The sequence below is a fragment of the Falco biarmicus genome, chromosome 6 (genome assembly GCF_023638135.1).
Source record: "Falco biarmicus isolate bFalBia1 chromosome 6, bFalBia1.pri, whole genome shotgun sequence".
NCBI lineage: Eukaryota > Metazoa > Chordata > Aves > Falconiformes > Falconidae > Falco > Falco biarmicus.
The window spans coordinates 53,576,855-53,596,505 of NC_079293.1; the positions used below are offsets into that span (position 1 = coordinate 53,576,855).

The 19,651-nt window shown below is 42.2% G+C and overlaps 1 protein-coding gene across 1 annotated transcript; it reads left to right on the forward strand.

Annotated features, from left to right (window-relative positions):
- Positions 1–353: 353 nt before the first annotated feature.
- On the forward strand, positions 354–11,471 carry ALDH8A1 (aldehyde dehydrogenase 8 family member A1). Its single transcript, XM_056344128.1, has 7 exons — positions 354–613; positions 4,580–4,727; positions 5,117–5,272; positions 6,667–6,816; positions 7,434–7,690; positions 8,495–8,656; positions 10,102–11,471. The coding sequence occupies exons 1-7, from the start codon at positions 476–478 to the stop codon at positions 10,552–10,554; spliced, it is 1,464 nt and encodes a 487-aa protein (XP_056200103.1). The 5' UTR covers positions 354–475; the 3' UTR covers positions 10,555–11,471.
- The last annotated feature ends 8,180 nt before the right edge of the window (positions 11,472–19,651 follow it).

Below are 19,651 nucleotides of genomic sequence, written 5' to 3' on the forward strand. Positions count from 1 at the left end.
CAGACATGGTAGTCCAAGTTTTTCTGTCTGCTGTCAGTAAGGAGCAGGTCCCTGGCTGGGTGTTTTGTTCTTGAATTATTTTGTGTAGATTTTGCAAAATGTCTTTAGACTGTAAACTGTCTAGACTTGAAAAACTGCTGTAGGGAGAAATTTCCCTGTCAAACCATTCTTCTCCCCTTCTTCAGTACTTTGTTTCCTATAGGCAGAGAGGAGCTGTTTTCTAACAACTGAGCTGAACCTGCCTCCCTGCCTCAACTCCTAGAAAAGATCCAAGTGTCACAGAAATAGTAATTTTTAGCCTCTTTCCTCTTTTTTGCTGGTGTTACCAGGGGTTTGTTCCCACTCACAGGCGAGCGGTGCAGGGAAGGCTGAGAGAGGGGGAGGAGTTCAGACTCGCTGTGCAAATATATACAGACCTACTTATCTAAACTGATGCCATGCAGAAAAAAATCACGGATGAAGCAAGCGGCTAACAATGGCTCACTCAAAGAGTCTCCTAGTGCTGGAAAACTTTATAGGTGGCAAATTTGTTCCTTGTTCCTCCTACATAGACTCCTATAATCCATCAACTGGAGATGTCTATTGCAGGGTGCCAGATAGTGGCAAAGCAGAGGTGAGTACTATCCAAATGTACAAATAAGAGAAAACATTAAATGCACTCAACGTTAGTATTTTGAGTGGGAAAGGCTGAAGGTGAGAGAACAGAAAAAAACCTGAAGCCTTTAATGCTTAAATGAGTAAGTTCTTGATTGTATTGTAGCATGCTGTCCTGTACCCTATTGCTGCAGCAGTGAATACTGTTACTTTTTTGCACTCTGCTGTTAAAAACTTACAGGCTGCATGCTGGGCTGCTGTAGCTCAACAAAGCTTCAGGAACTTCAGTGGAGCAGCTTCAGCTCATGTGGGAGATGTCTTGTACGTAAATTAACAATAGTGCTCAGACTGGCTGTAAGTATAAAATATTTGTAAGAGAGAAAAAGGATTATTGATCTCTTCTGTAAATAAGCTTAGAGGTACTATATACAACTGAATGTATTTTCCCTTAGTATCTTGATGATTTGCAGTTGTCATTTAAAAGGATTTTTGGTATTAGCAGTTGGATATTAAGCGGAGGTGATGAAGTGGCTGTGATGAGTGTACATTTCCTTAAAACGTAGCCTGTCCTCTGCATCAATGTAATGCTTCCTAGTTCTGTGCTCTCTAGTGGGATGAATATTTCCTGGCACCCTATACATCCTCAGGTGTGTATGGGCAATGTGACGTTCATCTGGGGATCTGCAGTTTCATTGATGCTACTTGGTAAGGGACCTACAAGTATGTGTTCAGCGTAGTGTTTAAGGCTTATTGAAGAGAGAGACAACTGGAAAACCTAGAATAATGCCAAGGTCTTGGAAAATATTGACAAGAAGTGTACAGTACTTTCAAAACATTTTTTAAAATAAACTGCTGCAGTATGTAGCTGTTCACTTGTATTTCAGTCCTGTGGACATCTTTTTTCTATGCTTTTCTCAGCAGAAACCTTTGCACTGTAGTTTCAACTGGGTAAATATTTGCTAGATGCTGATGACCAAGAGTTAAACAGTAACAGGTTGAGTTTGCTAGAATACATCTGTGTAGGTTCATTCCAACCCTAATTATGCCTCAAGAGACTTCTCTTTGATGTGCAGGTGCAAATCTTTTTGCAAAATTTGCAAAATAAGAGATGTGAGAATGCTAGAACATCTTAACAAAAGTAGGTTGCTGGCCATTCTGGAGATACAGGTCAAATATGCTGAAGAGCAATGGCTTTCCTCTTTTCAGCCTTTCCAGTTAGCTAGCGGTTGTGTATAGCAGCAGGAACCCAGTTTAAACACCTGTAAAGTCAGTGGCTGCTTTACTCCTGCCTTTAGAGAACTATGCAAGGAGGTTGGGCTCTGCAGTGCTGGTATCTGCCTGTGACTGATGGAATATGCTGCAGGGGAAAAATGCAATCACATATTATTTAGACATACCTAGAGATATCAAAATACACATCTAGACCCAAGTTCAATGAAGAGCTCAAGAACTCAGGATGCTGGTTTCTAGCAAGGCTCAGTGTCCAGCTGGATTTTTTCTTGGTTAGTTTTAGTGGAAAGTGAGAAGGCAGAAGAGAGACACAGTGAATCTGTCGCTGACCCTGGAATTTAACACCTGCTTAACAGCTGCAATGGCCATTTCAGCCAGTTTCTGCGGAATGTTTTTATTCATGGGTTAATTAGTCCCCCAGCTAGATGTCTTAAATTCCAAGTAGCAACACCAAAGCAAGCTGAGCAGGTGCCCTGTATCTCCAAAAGACAGGTCTAATTAGTCCTGGTTAATATCTCCTTTAAAAAGAAATAAATCTCTCTTTAAAGAACCTTGTTGCTGGCATCATCCCCTGGAAAGCAAACATCATGTTCTGAGGGCAGTTTTGAGTATTTTAGTATCAATCTTTTATGATAGGTCTTGATTGTGTGTTCTTTCTTGGTGTTTGTCTTGTGCAGGAGAGGAAAGCAGAAGGAAGCGTTTCAGACACACGAGTTCATAGTTGAATTCTTAGGCATGTTTTCTTTGTGGCTCAGCTTTCTTTGCTGCTTTTTGCTAGTCAAACTAAGTAACTGTCTTACTTCTGAACAAATCTCTCCTTTTTTGCCCTCTTGCTTTTTATTAATCTACTGCCACTTCATTCCTTCCTTTTTCTCTTCTGCTATCTGTGAAAATGCAACTTTTTTTTCTTTCTTATAAATGTACTTGGAGGGTTAGAAATGCAGATAGCCTTAACTTCACATTAGCCCTCTCTTGAAACGCAAAGCACCCAGTAGAAAAGGCCACAGAGGAGAGGACAGATGAAAAGCAGCACCACAATGGCACCTAATGATAGGAGGGTGGAAGAACAAGTTGATTAGTAAAGGTGGTAGGGTTTCACAGAGGGTGAACCTTTTCAGGGTAGTGTGCCATCTGCACCTGACTCACTCAAGATGCTGTAGTTCCCCTTTCCCAGGCCTGTTTTGACCTTGCTCCAGCTGTGGGGTAGCTGACAGCCTGCCACCGTTGGCATCTGAGCAGTAGGTTGTTGAACTACAGTTGTAAGAGTAGAGTCTAGGTTTCTGAGCTTAGCCAGTGATCCACGTGATCTTGGTGATTTGATTTGTTTCCAGCCTTGGCCTCTGTACTAATATTGTTCTGGCCCTCAAACTCTGGTCCTTATTTTTAGGAAGACCATAAATTCTGATGTGCTTGGCAGGGAGGCTTTTTCACCCGTTTCAACTTTTGCACCTTCATTAGTAAAGCATCATCGGAGTGTCCATAAAATATTTTGTGATGGGTTTTATAGCACTCATCACACTCTGAAGAAACAAATTTGGAACTCGGTTTTGTGGAATTGGTAGAAAGGAGCCTTCAGTGACTGCATGGGAACCAGCAACATGGCAATGTTAAGAGAGATCAGAATCATCTGATAGATGTTAGACCAGTGTCCTCCTAGTTACTGACTCTGGCAGATTTCCAAAAGCTGAAGAAATTAATGAGCAAAAATTGTGGGAAACCAGTTAAGACAGCTTTGGCTAAAAGCCCACCTTGATGCATGTGTTAGTCACTGGAAGCAATAAAGATGTGATACGTAGGAAGCAAAAATTGGGAAACAGGGCAGTTAATTAAAATATGGAAGGATGCTGATAACCCTCTCTAGTAATCTGAGAGACTGGTAAACATCTGGAAGAAACTGCTTATAAATCAATAGATGCAGGTACCTTCCATTTAACAGCCCAGAGGAAATGACTGGTGGGAGAGAAAGCTTCCTGGGGAACTGCAATCCTTTGAGGCCCAGCCTGCTTCAGAAAGTGCTGGTAATCTGCCACTATTCAGACAGGTCAGGCTGAAGGACCATGCAGCAGTTATGTACATCTCAGGCAAAATAGTGACAAGACTGGTATGCATCTATGTAAAAACATATAATTATCTTTTATATCTGTGGATTTCATTAGGTATCTGATGAGAGAACAGACTAAACCCCAAGAGTTTAGGAAGGAACTTCTTTCTTTTTCTGTGAGGGCACTAATGAGTTTCTAGCTGTGATCAGGTAAGGCTTGACTGTCTGTTCTGTACACATATTCTTAATCCTTGCTTGCACAAGCCGGTGGAAAGGAAAGAGGAAATCTAAGGCTAGCAGGGCATGCAGTCTGTTCCTTCCCCAGCCCCTTAATTTCATCATTGCTCGGTGTGGCTGAAGCCCTGTGTTGCAAGGACTGTGGATGTTTCGACTGAGGATGCGTTTGTTCTGGGAGATTCTTGCACTTTCCTCCAGGAGAAACAAGGTTCTACATGGGTTCAGCCAGGGGCACTTGCTGCTGCTAGTTGACTGGTCTGGCGTTTCCTGCAGGCCTGGAGGGTTGCCCACAAGTTGCTGGAGAAAAGCAAGACTTACAGTGACTGTTTCTTTTCTAGATACTCATTTCAACAACACCTCCTGAGTTATGGGAAAGTGTCCTGGGAAGATAAAATAGTCAAAACTCTGAAGAGATGCAGTCTTCCCAACAGTGTGATCTAGATTGTTAGCCTCACCATCCCTCTTCTGCTTTTTTAGGTGGAAGCTGCTGTCAAAGCTGCCAAAGATGCCTTCCCAATTTGGTCCTCAAAAAGTCCATTGGAGAGATCTCAGATCCTGAACAAAATGGCAGACCTGATCGAACATGACCTGGAAGCATTTGCACAAGCAGAGTCAAAGGATCAGGGTAAAAATTGGAACTGTTGATCTCAAATACACTGTGTCTTGCCGAATATTGAAATGGTGGATATGATCTAAATTTTTAGCATGGCATGAACTGTTGGAGCAAATTGGAGTTGATGTGTGCATGACCTTTGCAGAAGCTACTGATTTTGGATTCCTGGAGTGTTCTTGCTTTTCAGAATTGCTGAGTTTGACTTCAGTTGTTAGTTATTCGGAATGCAATACCACAGGGGAACTGCTGCTGTTGGCTATGGTTGCACTGTGCTCGGGATTACTTGGGTGCAGGACAAAAGACATTTCCCAAAAAACATGCAAATCAGCTTTCAGAGAAGAGCAAACAGAGCAACTGTTTCTGCCCATGATAACACAGCATTGTGCTTGGTTTTGTTTCAGGAAAAACTATTACATTTGCTAGAACAGTGGACATCCCTCGGGCCGTGTACAACTTCAGATTCTTTGCCTCTTCCGTCCTTCATCATGTGACAGAATGCACTGAGATGTCAACCATAGGCTGTGTGCATTACACCTCAAGGACACCTGTGGGAGTTGGTATGGTGCTCCTGAAATGCTGATAAGCTTGGCTTCGATCCTCAGCAGTGGCTCAACAAAGAAAGAGCATTTTTCAAAAGCGTTTATTGTTTCTGGATCAGGTGCTAAACACGACTGGTCTGCTAAAGCATGAGCAACTTTATCTAAAATCAATTATTCTACTTCATGGTAAAAATAATGCCTTAAAAAACATCTGTTTTAACTTGGTAGCTCTTATCCTCAAAATCTGTCTTGTGTTTTGCACGTTGGGTGACCATGTGGGCATGCACGTGTGTGTCCATGTTGGCAAGTATGTGTTACTGCTGTGGGTCAGTGAGATGCTCAGCAGCACTGAGCTGCTGCTTCTGCCGGGAGAGCTGGGTCCTCCTCACCTTTGGGGAAGGAGGAGTAGTTTGCAACCTGACATACCAGCCTGTGACTGGAGTGCATGTGGGTGGCTGAACCGCTTTGAGCTGGGAAATGGCTGAACGAAGCCACTAGATGCTGCTAATGTTTCAGAAATAAAGTGGCCGTGCTAAACTGACGAGTGATGGCATCCTGATGCCATTATTAGGTATTGATCTAAATATATATGAATGTTCTATGTTCACGCTTGAATTATTTAAAACATAGGATTGGCTAACCTAGAGAACCCATTTAAAAGTGTTCTTGAACAGTGGAGAACGTGAGTGCTTCTGGTAAAAACTGTCATAAGGAAAAGTCACTTGCTGCATCTGCTCCATCAAACAGTGAGAAATCCTGTGGCTTTTTTGAGCAGTCACGCCTAATGATTACAGACGGTTTTTCACCATTTCCTATAAGTATGTAAAGTATTCCCAAAAGTGCTTACTGAAAAAATTGAGTAAATTGTGGAAACAGCAGCTTTTACACTGATAAACTTTGGCACTCATTACTTAGGCTGAAATTTATCAGGAAAATGTGTGCTATATTTTATGTGTGTTCTTTTTAATATTAAAATTGGGGGGGAAAAAGCTCTAAAGACAACAGAAAGCAAGAGTGATCTCAGCTAACACATTACTTTGCTGTTTGCTATCAAAGAATATTATCACAGACTGGCTGAGGTAAATAATTGTTATGACTAACCTTGCATTAATGTTTCTAGAAAACACTGAAAAGCTTCCTGTGAATATAAGATGCTGCCCTGAAGAAGTAGCAGAACTTATTCAGAGACTTTGGCTGATCGTCTTTTAGGATCATTTGCACAAATCTTTTAAAGTTATTTGTCTGTGAGAAATGTTTCTAGCTGCAAATTTATTGTACAGTTGTCAGGAAGCAAAGGCCGTAGCCAGATTCCCATCATAAATCTGAACTGGTGTATAACTGTTTGAGATCAGAGAAATAAATTTTATATCCTGGTAAACTAAACTCCTGTCTTTTGTGGGTTTGTATTGTAGCTGGTTTAATCAGTCCTTGGAATTTGCCACTGTATTTGTTGACCTGGAAAATAGCTCCTGCCATTGCATGTGGAAATACTGTGGTTGCCAAGCCAAGTGAGATGACATCTGTCACAGCCTGGATGATGTGCAAACTCTTGGAGAAAGCAGGTAAATCCTGTAGTGTTCTAGGGAGGGGGAACGAGGTAGAAATGCTTGTCTGTGCACCATTTTTTGTTGCAGATATCAGAATGTGCTCAAAGACTGGCTGCACCAGAGAACAAAAAGTTCTCCCTGTCCTCATGCTATCCCATCTCCCCACCCCAGCTATTGCCCATTTTTTTCATGAGAAGATAGTGGAAAAGTCTTCATGGGCCTTCTTTCCTCTTTCTGCACTCCACTTAAGGATGTCCTAAGTCTGTGGTGCCAACAGAGGAACCATGAGAGCATAAGAGGGTGAGAATCAGCTCTCGGCGGTTGTGTTGTGGCTGCATTTGATGCGTTTTTAAGAGAAACCGGGAGGACAAATGCTGCTTCCCTGAATGACTGAAAACTGAATCTCTGTTGATGGGTATCAGGCAAGCTTGACTGATCAGCAGAATTAATGTTATCATTTAACTCATGGCCCGCGGAGCTGTTTAAGATCATGCATTTCAGCTACTATGAAAGTTAAGGGTCAGTCTTTGTCACCCGAGGTGATGTTCTAACTTCAGTGGCAAGACACGGTGAGCTGAAACCAGCTGAGCAAGGGAAAGCGTAGGAGAACTGTGTGCCTTTCTTCCCATCAGGGGTGCCTCACGGGGTGGTGAATGTGGTATTTGGAACGGGCGCCAAGGCAGGAGAAGCCCTTGTCTGCCACCCTGACGTGCCTCTGATCTCCTTCACGGGAAGCACGCTGACGGCCCAGCGGATCATGGAGAGAAGTGCTCCGCACTGCAAACGGCTTTCGCTGGAACTGGGAGGCAAAAACCCCGCGATTGTCTTCAATGATGCCGACTTGAGCCAGTGCATCCCCACAACCCTGAGGTCCAGCTTTGCCAACCAGGTGCCTCCCGCTGCTGTAGTGTACAAACCCCGCTTGCAACAGCTGTGCATGTGTCTGAGAAGTGTGTGTGCGCACGTGCACATATCTCTGCTAATACCAAATCCTAAATTGTCAAGGTCTGTTTCAACATTCTGTGTTGTGAGCAAATCCTAAGTACAAAAATATGAGAAATGCTTCATTATTCCACAAGCAGGGAAACAAAATAAAAAAGGGCTCTTTGCATTCTCCATCAGAAGATAACAAGATGTCATTATCCCTCTCAAAATAGATATATTACTTATCCCTCCAGGAAGCAGCTGCTTTAAATCCTACCCTGCAAGTAGGTGGGAAGCTTGCTGATTTTCTGGAATTAAGTTAGGAGACTTCCCCCAAAATTCTTCCAATGATCTTCCCTCATCAACGCCCTCAGGACAGATCACCAAAGCCAGGAAACTGTATCAGGACAAATGTTCAGAAAAATAGCTTGGTGTCAGAAAGGGAATACCAGGAAATGAAGACAGAGAGCATTCAGAGTTGGAAATCACATTTCCTATGAAAAATGTTGGAGAGGAAAACAGGTAATCAATGAAAAATTGTATTTACTTGCGTTAGGAAGTGACTGCACAATCTGATACTGTTGTTTTGTCTTTTTCTTCTCTTTTTCCCTTTTAATCTGGGAAAAAAAAACTACTTTTCAGTGTTGGTGAATGTAGTTTGCACTCCTGAGGATGCAGGGACACAAGTCTCATTCTGGGATGTGATTCCCAGTACTCATCAATAGTATAATGAACTAAAATTTTTTTCTTGTTTGTTTCTTTTCTGTAGGGTGAGATCTGTCTCTGTACATCCAGAATCTTTGTTCAGAGGGGCATATACAGTGAGTTTTTGAAGAGGTTTGTGGCAGAGGCTAAGAAGTGGAAGGCTGGCAACCCCTCAGATCCTACAGTCGACATAGGAGCGCTAATAAGTAAAGAACATCTAGAAAAGGTGATGTTATGTGGACCTTATGTGATCACATCTCATCATTTAGAGGGCTATAAAGGGTGATTTCAGAGGTATATAGAAAAGGACCATGTCCTCTCCAAGATTAGCTCTGAGAAATGACAATTCAAAGCCATAATAAGGTATCTTTTAGATAAGGTTTCTGTTGCCTGTGGACTGGGATCATGTGATTCCTCTGGAAAAATCAGCTCCATAGGGAAAATAATTTTAAATTACAAAAAATATTTCTTCCTGTTTGAAATAATTCAGAATGGTGAATTCTAAATAATGAATCTGAATACTAACCAATCTTGGAGCTTAGCAACATTTTCATAGATTTTAATATTCCATTTGCTAAGATCACTTATTTGCCTAATAAGTTAGTTAACAAGATAATTATTTATTTATTTTTATATCACCATCAAATCCTGGAGAGTGCAAGACACGGCTTCCTAGGACTGCTTGCAGTAATTTGGAATTGCATGTGTGGAGGGCAGCTGAGATGATGCACCACTAAGACATAGTCTGCTTTAGTGGCTTACATGAAATGAATTTTACGGTGTCAGGCAGAGTTCAGGAGAGCAGGTGTTTGTATCCCCAGCACTATCTGACACAATCGGTATAAGCAAGAAGCAGACTGAAACCGCAGCATGAGAGAGAAAGCCAGACCTTTGTCATGTTTCCTGGTGCCTCAGCAGGCTCTCCAGGGCTGTTATGAAGTGGGGTGGTAGAAATACCCACTTCCCGAGATCCTCAGTCTGTGGCACCACAGAAAACTTCCGAGTCTAACCTACTAAGGTGGTTGAAAGAAGAGAAAGAAGCCCAATGGGTATCTCCCTGATGTTTCCATAGAGAGAGGAACCAAGCAACTGTTTCAGAACAGCAGCAGATTAAAAGCATGTCCTATCTGTTCAAGGTAGCATAGGATAGCAGCAGCCATGGAAACAACTTTAATTATTTATTGATGAGATTTTCTATAGCATTGATGGCTTCATCATCCTAGTGGCATGTAAACATTTAACAAGCCTGCCTGCGAGGTAGGAAGATATTACTGATCCCTTGGAGTAAATGGATGAACCATGGCATGGAATATATGGCAAACTGCCCAAGCTCCAGGAAGGATGGAGGGAGGCTCTGGGACAGCTTGTGTTTTCATCAGGGGCTCTACCCTTTTGCGGATATTTAGTGAGGAGGGCCACTGGTGTTACCTGCTAAGCTAATAAATGTTTGGAGAGAGAGAACAGTTGTTTTACAGCAAGAAACACCTAGTCTTACTTTTACAGAAATGTAACGAAAAACTAGGGAATAACCCTCTGTTGTTAGAAGGGAAGTAAAGGCAGCATGATACAGTTGGAGATATTCAGGGGCTCCTGATGATGTGTCCAGGCTTGTGAGGTGGACTCTCAGATTCGGTGTTCTTCAGCAGTGACGTTTTCCTGCTGCTTCCCCAGGTAAGGAACTATGTGAAGAAAGCCCAGGCTGAAGGAGCCAGAGTCCTCTGCGGAGAGGGAGTGGATTCCTTGGCTCTCCCAGCTGGCAACCAGAAAGGCTATTTCATGTTGCCCACGGTTATTGCTGAAGTCAAGGATGAATCTTGTTGCATGCAAGAAGAGATCTTTGGTCCTGTGACATGCGTGGTAGCATTTGACACAGAAGAAGAAGTGATCAAAAGAGCCAACAGCGTGAAATATGGCTTGGCAGCCACTGTGTGGTCCAGCAACGTGGGACGCGTTCACCGGGTGGCACGAAGACTGCAGTCTGGATTGGTGTGGACCAACTGCTGGCTTATTAGAGATCTGAACTTGCCATTTGGTGGGATGAAAGCCTCAGGCATAGGAAGGGAGGGAGCAAAGGACTCCTATGAGTTCTTCACTGAGGTCAAAACCATCACAATAAAGCACTGACATACGTCAATGGAAGTATTCTGGAGTAAAATAAATGGCAGTAATCTGTGTTACCAAAAGTGGCTTTCTAGAACACAGGTTGCTATTGTGGCCATCTTTTTCTTGAACTTTGGTCAAGTAATACTGATGACAGCTGAAAAGAGTCATCCCCAAGGCTAATGTTGAATGCAGCCTTTCATCTTGCATAGGAAGATCAGTGTGGACTCCACAATCAACCCATCCTAAGCCAGATGACTTGCTTCTCTCACGGATCCTAAAGCTTTTTTAGTATTCCTGTGCAAAAATCTCTCCCTCTAAGGCAGATTGGAGAAAGGATGATATATGACTGTACCTGCAGTGGGTGAATTACCTTGATGGACAAAGCGGCAAGCACATTGTGAGGCTGATACTGTAACGGAAATCAGGCTGTTTCCACTATGAACAGTATGGTCCACATACCAATCCATATTGCACTTCACTGATACCAGACTGCTGCAGCATGCTAAAAGCCTGAGGCAGTACTTTTAATCTACTATGTGGTGTTAAACCATGGGGTCGTGAAATTCTCGTGATACACGGAGACAATAAAAATTTTAATTATAACCTGCTTTATGGTATGCAGCTGAATCATCCTGAGACTTGTTCTCTTAGCTATTTTCAAATTACCGCTTTTTGTCACTTCTAGGCCTCACTGATGGTGTTTTTCACATCCCCGCACAAAGATTTGGCTCCATCAGACAGTGTTATTCTTCATTACTAAAGACTGGAAGTGACTCCTAGGAGAGCTGACTGTTGGAAATGTTTGTCACCAAGATGTAAAAACACTGGTGACCTTTCCTCATTTGTTTACAACGGGAATTTTTTTAATCCGATATCTCACAAACTTGTTTGCATTCTGCAGAAACAGAAATAAAGTTGGATACATGTTTCCCCCCTGAGATGGCTATGTTGCTATTGAATTTTTACAGTAGCCCTTCATGACTTGTTTTTCAAGTTTTGAGCTGAATTTGACAGTAAACAAAGCTCCATGTAATTTCATAAATGCCTGTATTCTAAGAAGAGCTTATGAGTTACTGGCATGTGTTTTTCAGGGCTGTTGGAAAAAAAAGGGCACCTCTAAAATACAAAAAAAACCCTGATGAAAAATTATTACTAATGAGACGTGAAAGAATAGAGTAGCAAACTGCCCTGCTGCTCCTAATCACAACAGAAAGAAAATATATAGAGAGATCTGGGGTTAATAGAAAAGACAATTTTATTTTTTGTATGCTTTATAACATTTTTAGCAATGTGGAGCTATGACATGCAGGGCTGTAATACCAGTTTCTAGGTCTTGAATACTAATCCATACCTTTATTTTGATATTTCTATTTAAGATAGATTTTTTTGCATAGCGTACTATTCAAGAGTATATTTTCCAGAATGGATTTATCTTTTTCTCTCCAGAGTTTGGCCAAGCTAACACTGGATTTCCACTTTGCTTAGTAAAAATAAAAATGCCAACATGGTGTTTTAAATTCCAGCTGCAGAAAGGCAGTCTTTCTTAAGTGCTCTTTGGTGGGGGGAGTACTGCAGTAAATAGTCGTGGTGGTGTCCTCACTTTGCCGAAGTTGTGCCAGGAACTGCTTTAAAGGCCTTAGCGTAGGGGATGAGTCCACCCCCACTTCCAGAAGCATTTGCTGCATATGTCCCAAGTTGGTTGAAAACCTGGTTCTCTTTCAGAAGACTTTTTGAAAGTAATTTTTACCTCAGAGCTGAGGCCCAAGTGTGTGGTGAACCTGGATCCAGCCTGGTGGCAGGGCAGACCTTCCAGGCAGGCAGGGACCTTGGTCATCTGATATACAAGTACCCCCAGCTGGGCATGAGCTAAGGAAATACATAAAAGTGATAGCCTCGGTGAACTGATGTGTTCTGAAGCACAAGCATTTCGTGGTATTCTAAAACAATGCCTAGGTCTGTCCGTGACCGTGTGGTGGCAGCAGAACCCTGCTCTGGTGGTTTTAGTCCCCCAGTCAATCATTTTGCTTGGAGGGGAACCAATAGCTGTATCAGTGCCTATTGGAAATTTTTTTTTTTTTTTTTTTTTTAAGAAATCCTATTTGGTAGAGCAGAAGAGCCCAAAAGCTGTGGAATGCTTAATTAATTTGGGGGGCAGACGTTTTCAGCAACGGCAGGTGGGATATTACACAGTTAGTAGATTTTGATGGATTCCTCCCCCCACCTGGATCTGGTATAGGTTCAGTTTTAATGAGCTGAATTTTCTTTCAGGTGTTGGTTCTGATTTGGCTTGAGATGTGATGGGAGATTCTGTATATATTTCACGTACAGGAGACAGAGGCCTCATCTATGTGTTTCTGGCCCAAGATATCAGAGGCGGAGTAGTAGGTGGGGAGGGGACAGAGCTCTGAAGGACCCTTGAGTGAAGGGTATGGAGTTGGCAGCTCCATGTCCGGCATGGCTCTGAGGGTTTCTCAGAGGTGAATTCCTGGGATGCCCCATTTGGTCATCCCTGTGTCCAGCACCTCAGCGAGGTAAGGGAGGTCCGCTGCTGCCGCTGCTGCTTACTATGAGGCAGGAGGGAGAGCCTAGGTGAAGATATAAAATATTGTCCATTTCTGCATTTTCCATCTGTAACGGACTTCTTCCTTCTCCGGTTAAAGTGCAGGTCATGCTCCTTGTTTATTCTGCTATTTCTTGCCCTTTTAGATGAGTAGAGATTCACATATGTAACTACACACGTGGGTGGCTGGGTAACCTGGTGGGGGATTTCTTTTCCTGCCTGTAGTGATGGGTAATTCTTGCCTTTCACGTGCCCACCTCTGTCGTCAGGTCCTGGCCCACAGGGGAGCTGCTGGTCCTCGTGGCTGTGAAGCAGATGACATGAGAGAGGTTATCTGCTTGTACCAGGGGCTGCCTGTGGAGACACTGAATTCTCCCACATACCAAGTGCTGTGAACTTTCCCATATTTTCTTTATTCAGACTGACTCCTAGTATAGCAGTGTGCATGGATAACTGTCTCTCATCTTACAGATAAAGTAGTCCAAGAACTTCTTCCTGCAGATGATGAAGGTGCCTGTTGCAGCTGCTTTGTTTCTGGATTTTCTGCTCTTGGTCCCAGAGCACAGCGAAGAGGATATCCTGGAGGACAAGGCACGCTGATCCAAGGCATTAGGCTGATGCTTTTGCAGAGCTCTCTGGGCTACATGGCCTGGAATTTTCCAACCTGGCAGAAAAGCTTTTTTCGTGGACTGCTCTGGCTTGTGCATGAAATCATGTGGCTATTGTGAGGATTTGTTTAATTACTGTTACGTAAACCCCAAAGAGTTGTTCCATCTGTTAATTCTTACAGATGGAGCGAGTACAGTTCTGTTTAACACGAGCAGATTATCTCACTGGTGTGAGATGATTACTTTACATGGGTAGGTAGTAATGTATTTGCCATACCTAACAGCTCTCAGTTAGCATAGTGTTATTTTTGTTGTATTTCAGTTCTTTTCTCAGCATGTTTATATCTGTATCCAGCTATGGTATAATGCTTGAAAGCAGCTTTGCTTCGGGAAACTCTGGGTGTACTTTGGAGAGAAGACTGATCAGTTCTAATGATTATATTCAAATCAAGCTACATCCCTGTTCCCACAGTGTTTTTAACTTAAGGCAGAACAAGAAGTATTCGTAGAACACACAGGGATGAAAACAGATTTGATTTTTTGGGTCAAAGAAAGTTTCATGCCTAACTTAAATGCGCAGGACTAGAGTGTAAGCTAGGCTAGTTTTAAAACCTTAGCTTTGGATTTCTGAACTTCAGAAAGCTATACCATAAGATTCAGCTTCAGAGATAGAGTTAGATCTCTTATCCTTGAGACTTTCCTCTGACAACAGCAACAACAAAAAAAGAAGAAGAAAGAAAGAAAGAAAGAAAAGCGGGGGGCAGCAGGACAGGGGGATGATTCTGAGAGAACTGTGAGGATTTCTGTCAAGGTTGTTCTCAGGGCTGAGGTATATGTTTTGCTCAGTCTGGAAGGATGTTTGCTCAACACCTGTTTCAGCTCTAGAAGGGATGCCATCTGAAGTGTCCAAGTACTTGACTTCAAGCTTCTTATTAAGTCTTTGGATTTTCTATGTGTTGAGAGAGTGAAAAATGGAAATTGAATGAAATTTTCCTAGGCTGGAGGAAGACCTTGGTCCCACTCTCCACCCTAGCTAGCAGTTAAGTATGCTGTAGAAAGCTGTATGTAATGAATAGAGGAGACCCAGAACAGTTGCAGGAAATCCTGGTGCCTGCGCCAGTTTCTTCATTGAATTCTGTTCCCCTCCTTTCCAGGCATTTGTTTTTGTATCTGGAGGATGATGCTTGTATTTTGGGGGCCTCAATGCACCAGCTTTGTTGTTCTACCAATATATTAAATCCCTCTTGGTAACGCTTGGACTCTAGGTGAAGACTGGTATATAATGAGAAAAAGAAGGAAGTCCTGCAGTATTATAACCGGTAAATTGAACGCATTTTAATGCAGCTGAAAGCTAGTTATGCATCTAGAAGCTGTATGTGTGTGTTGCTGCTGCCTCCTGAAAAGGAGCAGTTGAAAAGGATTTAGAGATCATGAGGGAAAGCACAATCAGTATGAGAATACCAGCTCAGCCAAACAGTGTAGAACTCAGCAGAGCTCATGCTACATCATTGTAATTAATGGGGGAGCCAGCATGATCCCAGAGAGAATAAGCAGAATTGTGCTGAAACTGCAAATAAACTGTACCTTTGTATGTAGTGTTGCTGTCATATTGTGCATCTATTTCTGACCTCTTTTAAAGGATATGGAGGGAGAAAAATTATTCCCAGTTTGAAAAAAAAGGCCTTCTATTGTGAGGCTTAGACCTTGGGCCACGTGTTGCAACATCCTTTGGCTTCAGGAACACCTGCTTTACTAAGACAACTCGTGTATGTGTATGTGTGTGTATGCAGATGCAGGAGAGCAATTACAGGGATCATTTTTGAGTCCAGAGGGGCAGATGCATACAATTGGGCTGGTATTTCGAGAGCAAGTTTTGTCTTCTGAAACACAGGAGGTGGTGGAGCACACCTGACAGATATTCTCTCTGTTGGGTGATCAGTTAACCATAGCACAACCTGGCTTATGGTGTTTCCCTCTGGCACCAGGTGTCCTTAATCATTTCCGAGAAAATGCAAATGCTCCCACAGAAGGGAGCATGAGTGTCCTGAACAGGCTACATCCTGTGCTTTAAAGCTTGCTTTTTACGGAAAGGGGGAGATGCGGAGTCGTGACCCATCAGGTGGATCAGGCCAAGGCTTCTCACCTGGTTGTGACCACTCAGTCTTTGTCCTGGGCTCTGGGAAGATGGGCTGGACCTTGCAGCTTGGCTCAGGTACGGGCAGGGATGGCTGGTCCAAGGAGCCTTCTGGGACATGAGTGGGTGAGAGACGTATGCTGAACTGCTGCCAGAACTTCATGGTAGGCATGTGGGACCTTTGCTGTTACATGCAAGATGAAGTAAGAAAACTTCCCTGGGTATGAGAGGTGTTGTGGAGTGCTCAGATATGATAATGATGGGGCTTATATAAGCCCCCAAAAGAGCAAAAGTCGTCTTCCAGAGTAATGCTAATAAGAGCTATTTCCTCGTTTCAGAGAAATGGAAGTAATTACAGACCATTTATTGTGGAGAAGTAAGGACACACGTTCATTCACAGGGTGCTAAACTGGCCCAGTTAACTCTGAGCTCCTGAAATAATAATGAAAAGATTATGCTACCATTTTAGTAATTGAATTTTCTCCTCCTTTGGGAACAGTGCATATTAAAGTGAGGGTTTACCCTCGGTTACAGAGAATTTTCTTGTTTTTCCTCAAGTTTGGCTGACCCAACAAAAAAGTCAGGCAAAAGTCACATTTTCTGCAGCTGTAAAATAGCATTTTCAAGGCTTGATTTAAAAAAAAGAAAAAAAAAAAAAGACCATTTCCTAATCTTGCCTTAATTTTTCAAAATTGATTTGTTTACACTTACTTGGCTTGAGTGAATTAACTGTTTACCTGCTAAAAATGCAAGCTTTTGTCATCAGGAGGAATGCCAAAATGTGTGTTAGTGGAAATAGCAGAAAGTCGGTTTGGGATTCCGTTTGGGATTCTTGTGCTAAAATATCCATGTTTTCACATGTGTACTTGTTAGCTGAAAATAGATAATTTCAGTCCTGCTTCATGGCTGTATTTCAGTCACCATTTTCCAAGGAGCCAGTGGAGCCAGTTTTCCATGTAGAGGACATTGAGTAGCTATGATAAGATTGTTTCAGAAGTTTTATTAGGAAATTACCTCCTTCCTGTGCTGTTTTACTCCCCAAACTAGAGTAAGATTTTTCAGGATGGAAACAATACTTTTGTAGTCCATGATTATATTTTTACAGTTAATAATATATTTTCAGAGCTGCCACTTTTGCCTTTTCAAATGCACAGTGTGGAGGGTTTTTTTGATCATAGAATAGTTTGGGTTGGAAGGGACCTTTAAAGGTCATCAAGTCTACCCCCCCGCCCCTGCAATGAACTGGGATGTCTTCAACAAATCGAGCAGCTGAGGGAACTGGCTACAGTTGTTTAGCCTGGAGAAAAGGAGGCTGAGGGAAGATCTTACTGCTCTCCACAACTACCTGAAAGGAGGTGATAGACAGGCAGACATCATTCTCTTCTCCCAGATAACAAGCAATGAGACAAGAGTAAACAGCCACAGGTTTGTCAGAGAAGGTTTAGATAGGATAGTAGGAAAAATTTCATCACTGAAAGGGTCATCAAGATTGGAACAGGCTGCCCAGGGAGGTGGCTGAGTCACCATCCCCAGAGGTATTCAAAAGACGTGTAGATGTAGCGTTTAGGGACATGTTTAGTGATGAACTTGGCAGTGTTGGGTTAACAGCTGGGGTCCATGGTCATCAAGGTCTTTTCCAACATAAATGATTCTATGATTCTTTCAAATGTGTCTCTGGACGTTGTGGCTTCGAGTCACATGGGACAGGGGTGAAAACCAGCATCCTGTAACAGCCACATGCACGAGAGTTTATTGGCAATTTGCAGAGAAATTTGCTGCTACAGCGCTCTGAGATTCTTCTAATCTTTTCACCCCTGCAAGGAGCTTCAGGCTGCCTCCTCTGTTGGTGATATGTTTTGAAACCTTTGCTTTGTGTTTAAAAAATAAATATGTGTATGTGCATAACTGTTCAGAGCTCTAGTTTCCATAGTGTGGTGCTCCAGTAAGAAGGGCAAGCTGAGCTATTGATCCATGTGCTTCCAAAGAAAATCTCACTCTGGTCTGAGACTTTACCTTCCTGTTCAGTTTCTTTCCATGAGCAGCATAAAAGAAAACCAGTTTTTTAGATTCCAGAGCTCTTTATAGCACAACCTGCTGTGTATTTGTAGCGCTTAACACCACAGACTCATCTAAATAATAAAATTTCCTTATTTTAAGAACAAGGGTCCAGGGGAGGTCGTGTTTCTCTCAGCTGATACAAATCAATTTCAGCTTTTGATCATCAGCTGTTGGCTTGTTCCTGATTTTGCTGTCATCCTGCCAAGGACTTGCTTTTCCTTTTCCTCCCAGGGTCTGATCAATATCACTTTTCCCCAGCGGGATTAGAACACTGTTTACCAAAGCACCTTGCTCTTCTCCTGGGAGATGTGGCTTTTCACTACTGGAGAAGGGAAGTAACTTCTCCAGTTATTCTTCCTGAGATTTGGCTAGGTTATTGCAGTTTATGAAGTTTGGAAGTGAAGATGATGATGTTCTGTCAAAGGACAGAATTCAGCGAGAGGTGCATTTTTGTCTGGTTTTTAAATATGCTTAATCTTTCTTCCCTTCCTAATTAATGTTTGGAAATGAGCTTTCATGAACTCGGATTCACTTGGTTTTTTGCTCCTAGATACCATTTCTCACCAGTGTTAGTCAGTGATATGAGGTATTTAGTGGGCATACTCGACTTCAGAAGCAGCATTTGTAGCTGGGCTGCTATGTACTTGAGCAGAAAAAAAGATCAGTTTTTGAGGAAGCTGTTAGAAGTCTCCTGTATTTTAAACATCAAAACTGCGAGCCCTGAATGTGATAGAGTTCTAGCAATATTTACTCTAATATCTCATTTGATTATCCTGTCAAAAGTAGGTTGTGAAATCAAATCTCTGACTGCGATACAGCTTGGAAATACCAGTTTCTAAACAATCCCTGAGGCTCCCAGTAAAACTTTGATGAATAATCCTATGATTGGATGATTTTTCTGGCATACATTTTCTGTGCAACATCAATCTGCTTTTTATGTTGGGTTTTTGGGGGTTTTGTTGTGGTTTTTTTTTTTAATACTAGAAAGATGGATTCTGGTTGTCTATTCTTAGCACTTCATTCAGAGGTCTTCCCATCTTCAAAGCAGTATATAAACTTTAGCTAATTAAGCCTCTTTATACATTTTACATCTGGCAGTATGAAGCATTTTTCATTTTGCTGCTGAGACAATTTATGGAGAGAATATACTCTTAATATCTGCAAGATATTTTCTTCAAAGGGATTTGAGGGTGTTTTTTTCTTCATGCAGTCATATCCTGAAGTGTTTGAATAACCTTGCCAGAAGAGAAAGTCAATTTGGAGGGGGGAGGCAAAAAGTTCCTGGCTGAAATTTCTTGCTTATTCCTTTCCTTGGTTGTAGTGTGGTTTATGTGGTCTCCAAGCATCCTGGAAAATGCTCACTGCTGGAATTCAGGGAAGGAGGTGTTGGCCAGTGTGTACTCTGGCTGCTGGGTTATCTGGTAAGGATGAGTTGGAGCAGAGCTGAGGTAGAAAAAGTAAGAGTGAATGCTTTCAGTGTGTGTTACTGGGAGGTCAGACTGCTTTAATTCAGGCAGTCTGACTTCGTAGTTCTTTTTTCATTGTAGATAAATCTTCTAAATCCGTTTATATACCTCTAAATCATAAAGAAACCTTAATGTAACAGTAGATGGTATTTATACCACGAGTTAATTCATAAATGTAAAGAAGTCAGAATCTAAGTGAGAACTAGACTCAGGTAAAGCTCAGAAAATAAAAGAATAAAAAAGCTTTTACAGATGGTGTTGGCTTTTGCCTTTGAGAGCACTCAAATCATAT

Excerpts from the sequence above, each read along its gene's own strand:
- ALDH8A1 (XM_056344128.1), top strand. The coding sequence starts at position 476 with ATGGCTCACTCAAAGAGTCTCCTAGTGCTGGAAAACTTTATAGGTGGC. Across the intron at positions 4,728-5,116 it reads AGCAGAGTCAAAGGATCAGG|GAAAAACTATTACATTTGCT; the intron begins GTAAAAATTGGA and ends GTTTTGTTTCAG. Across the intron at positions 6,817-7,433 it reads CAAACTCTTGGAGAAAGCAG|GGGTGCCTCACGGGGTGGTG; the intron begins GTAAATCCTGTA and ends TCTTCCCATCAG.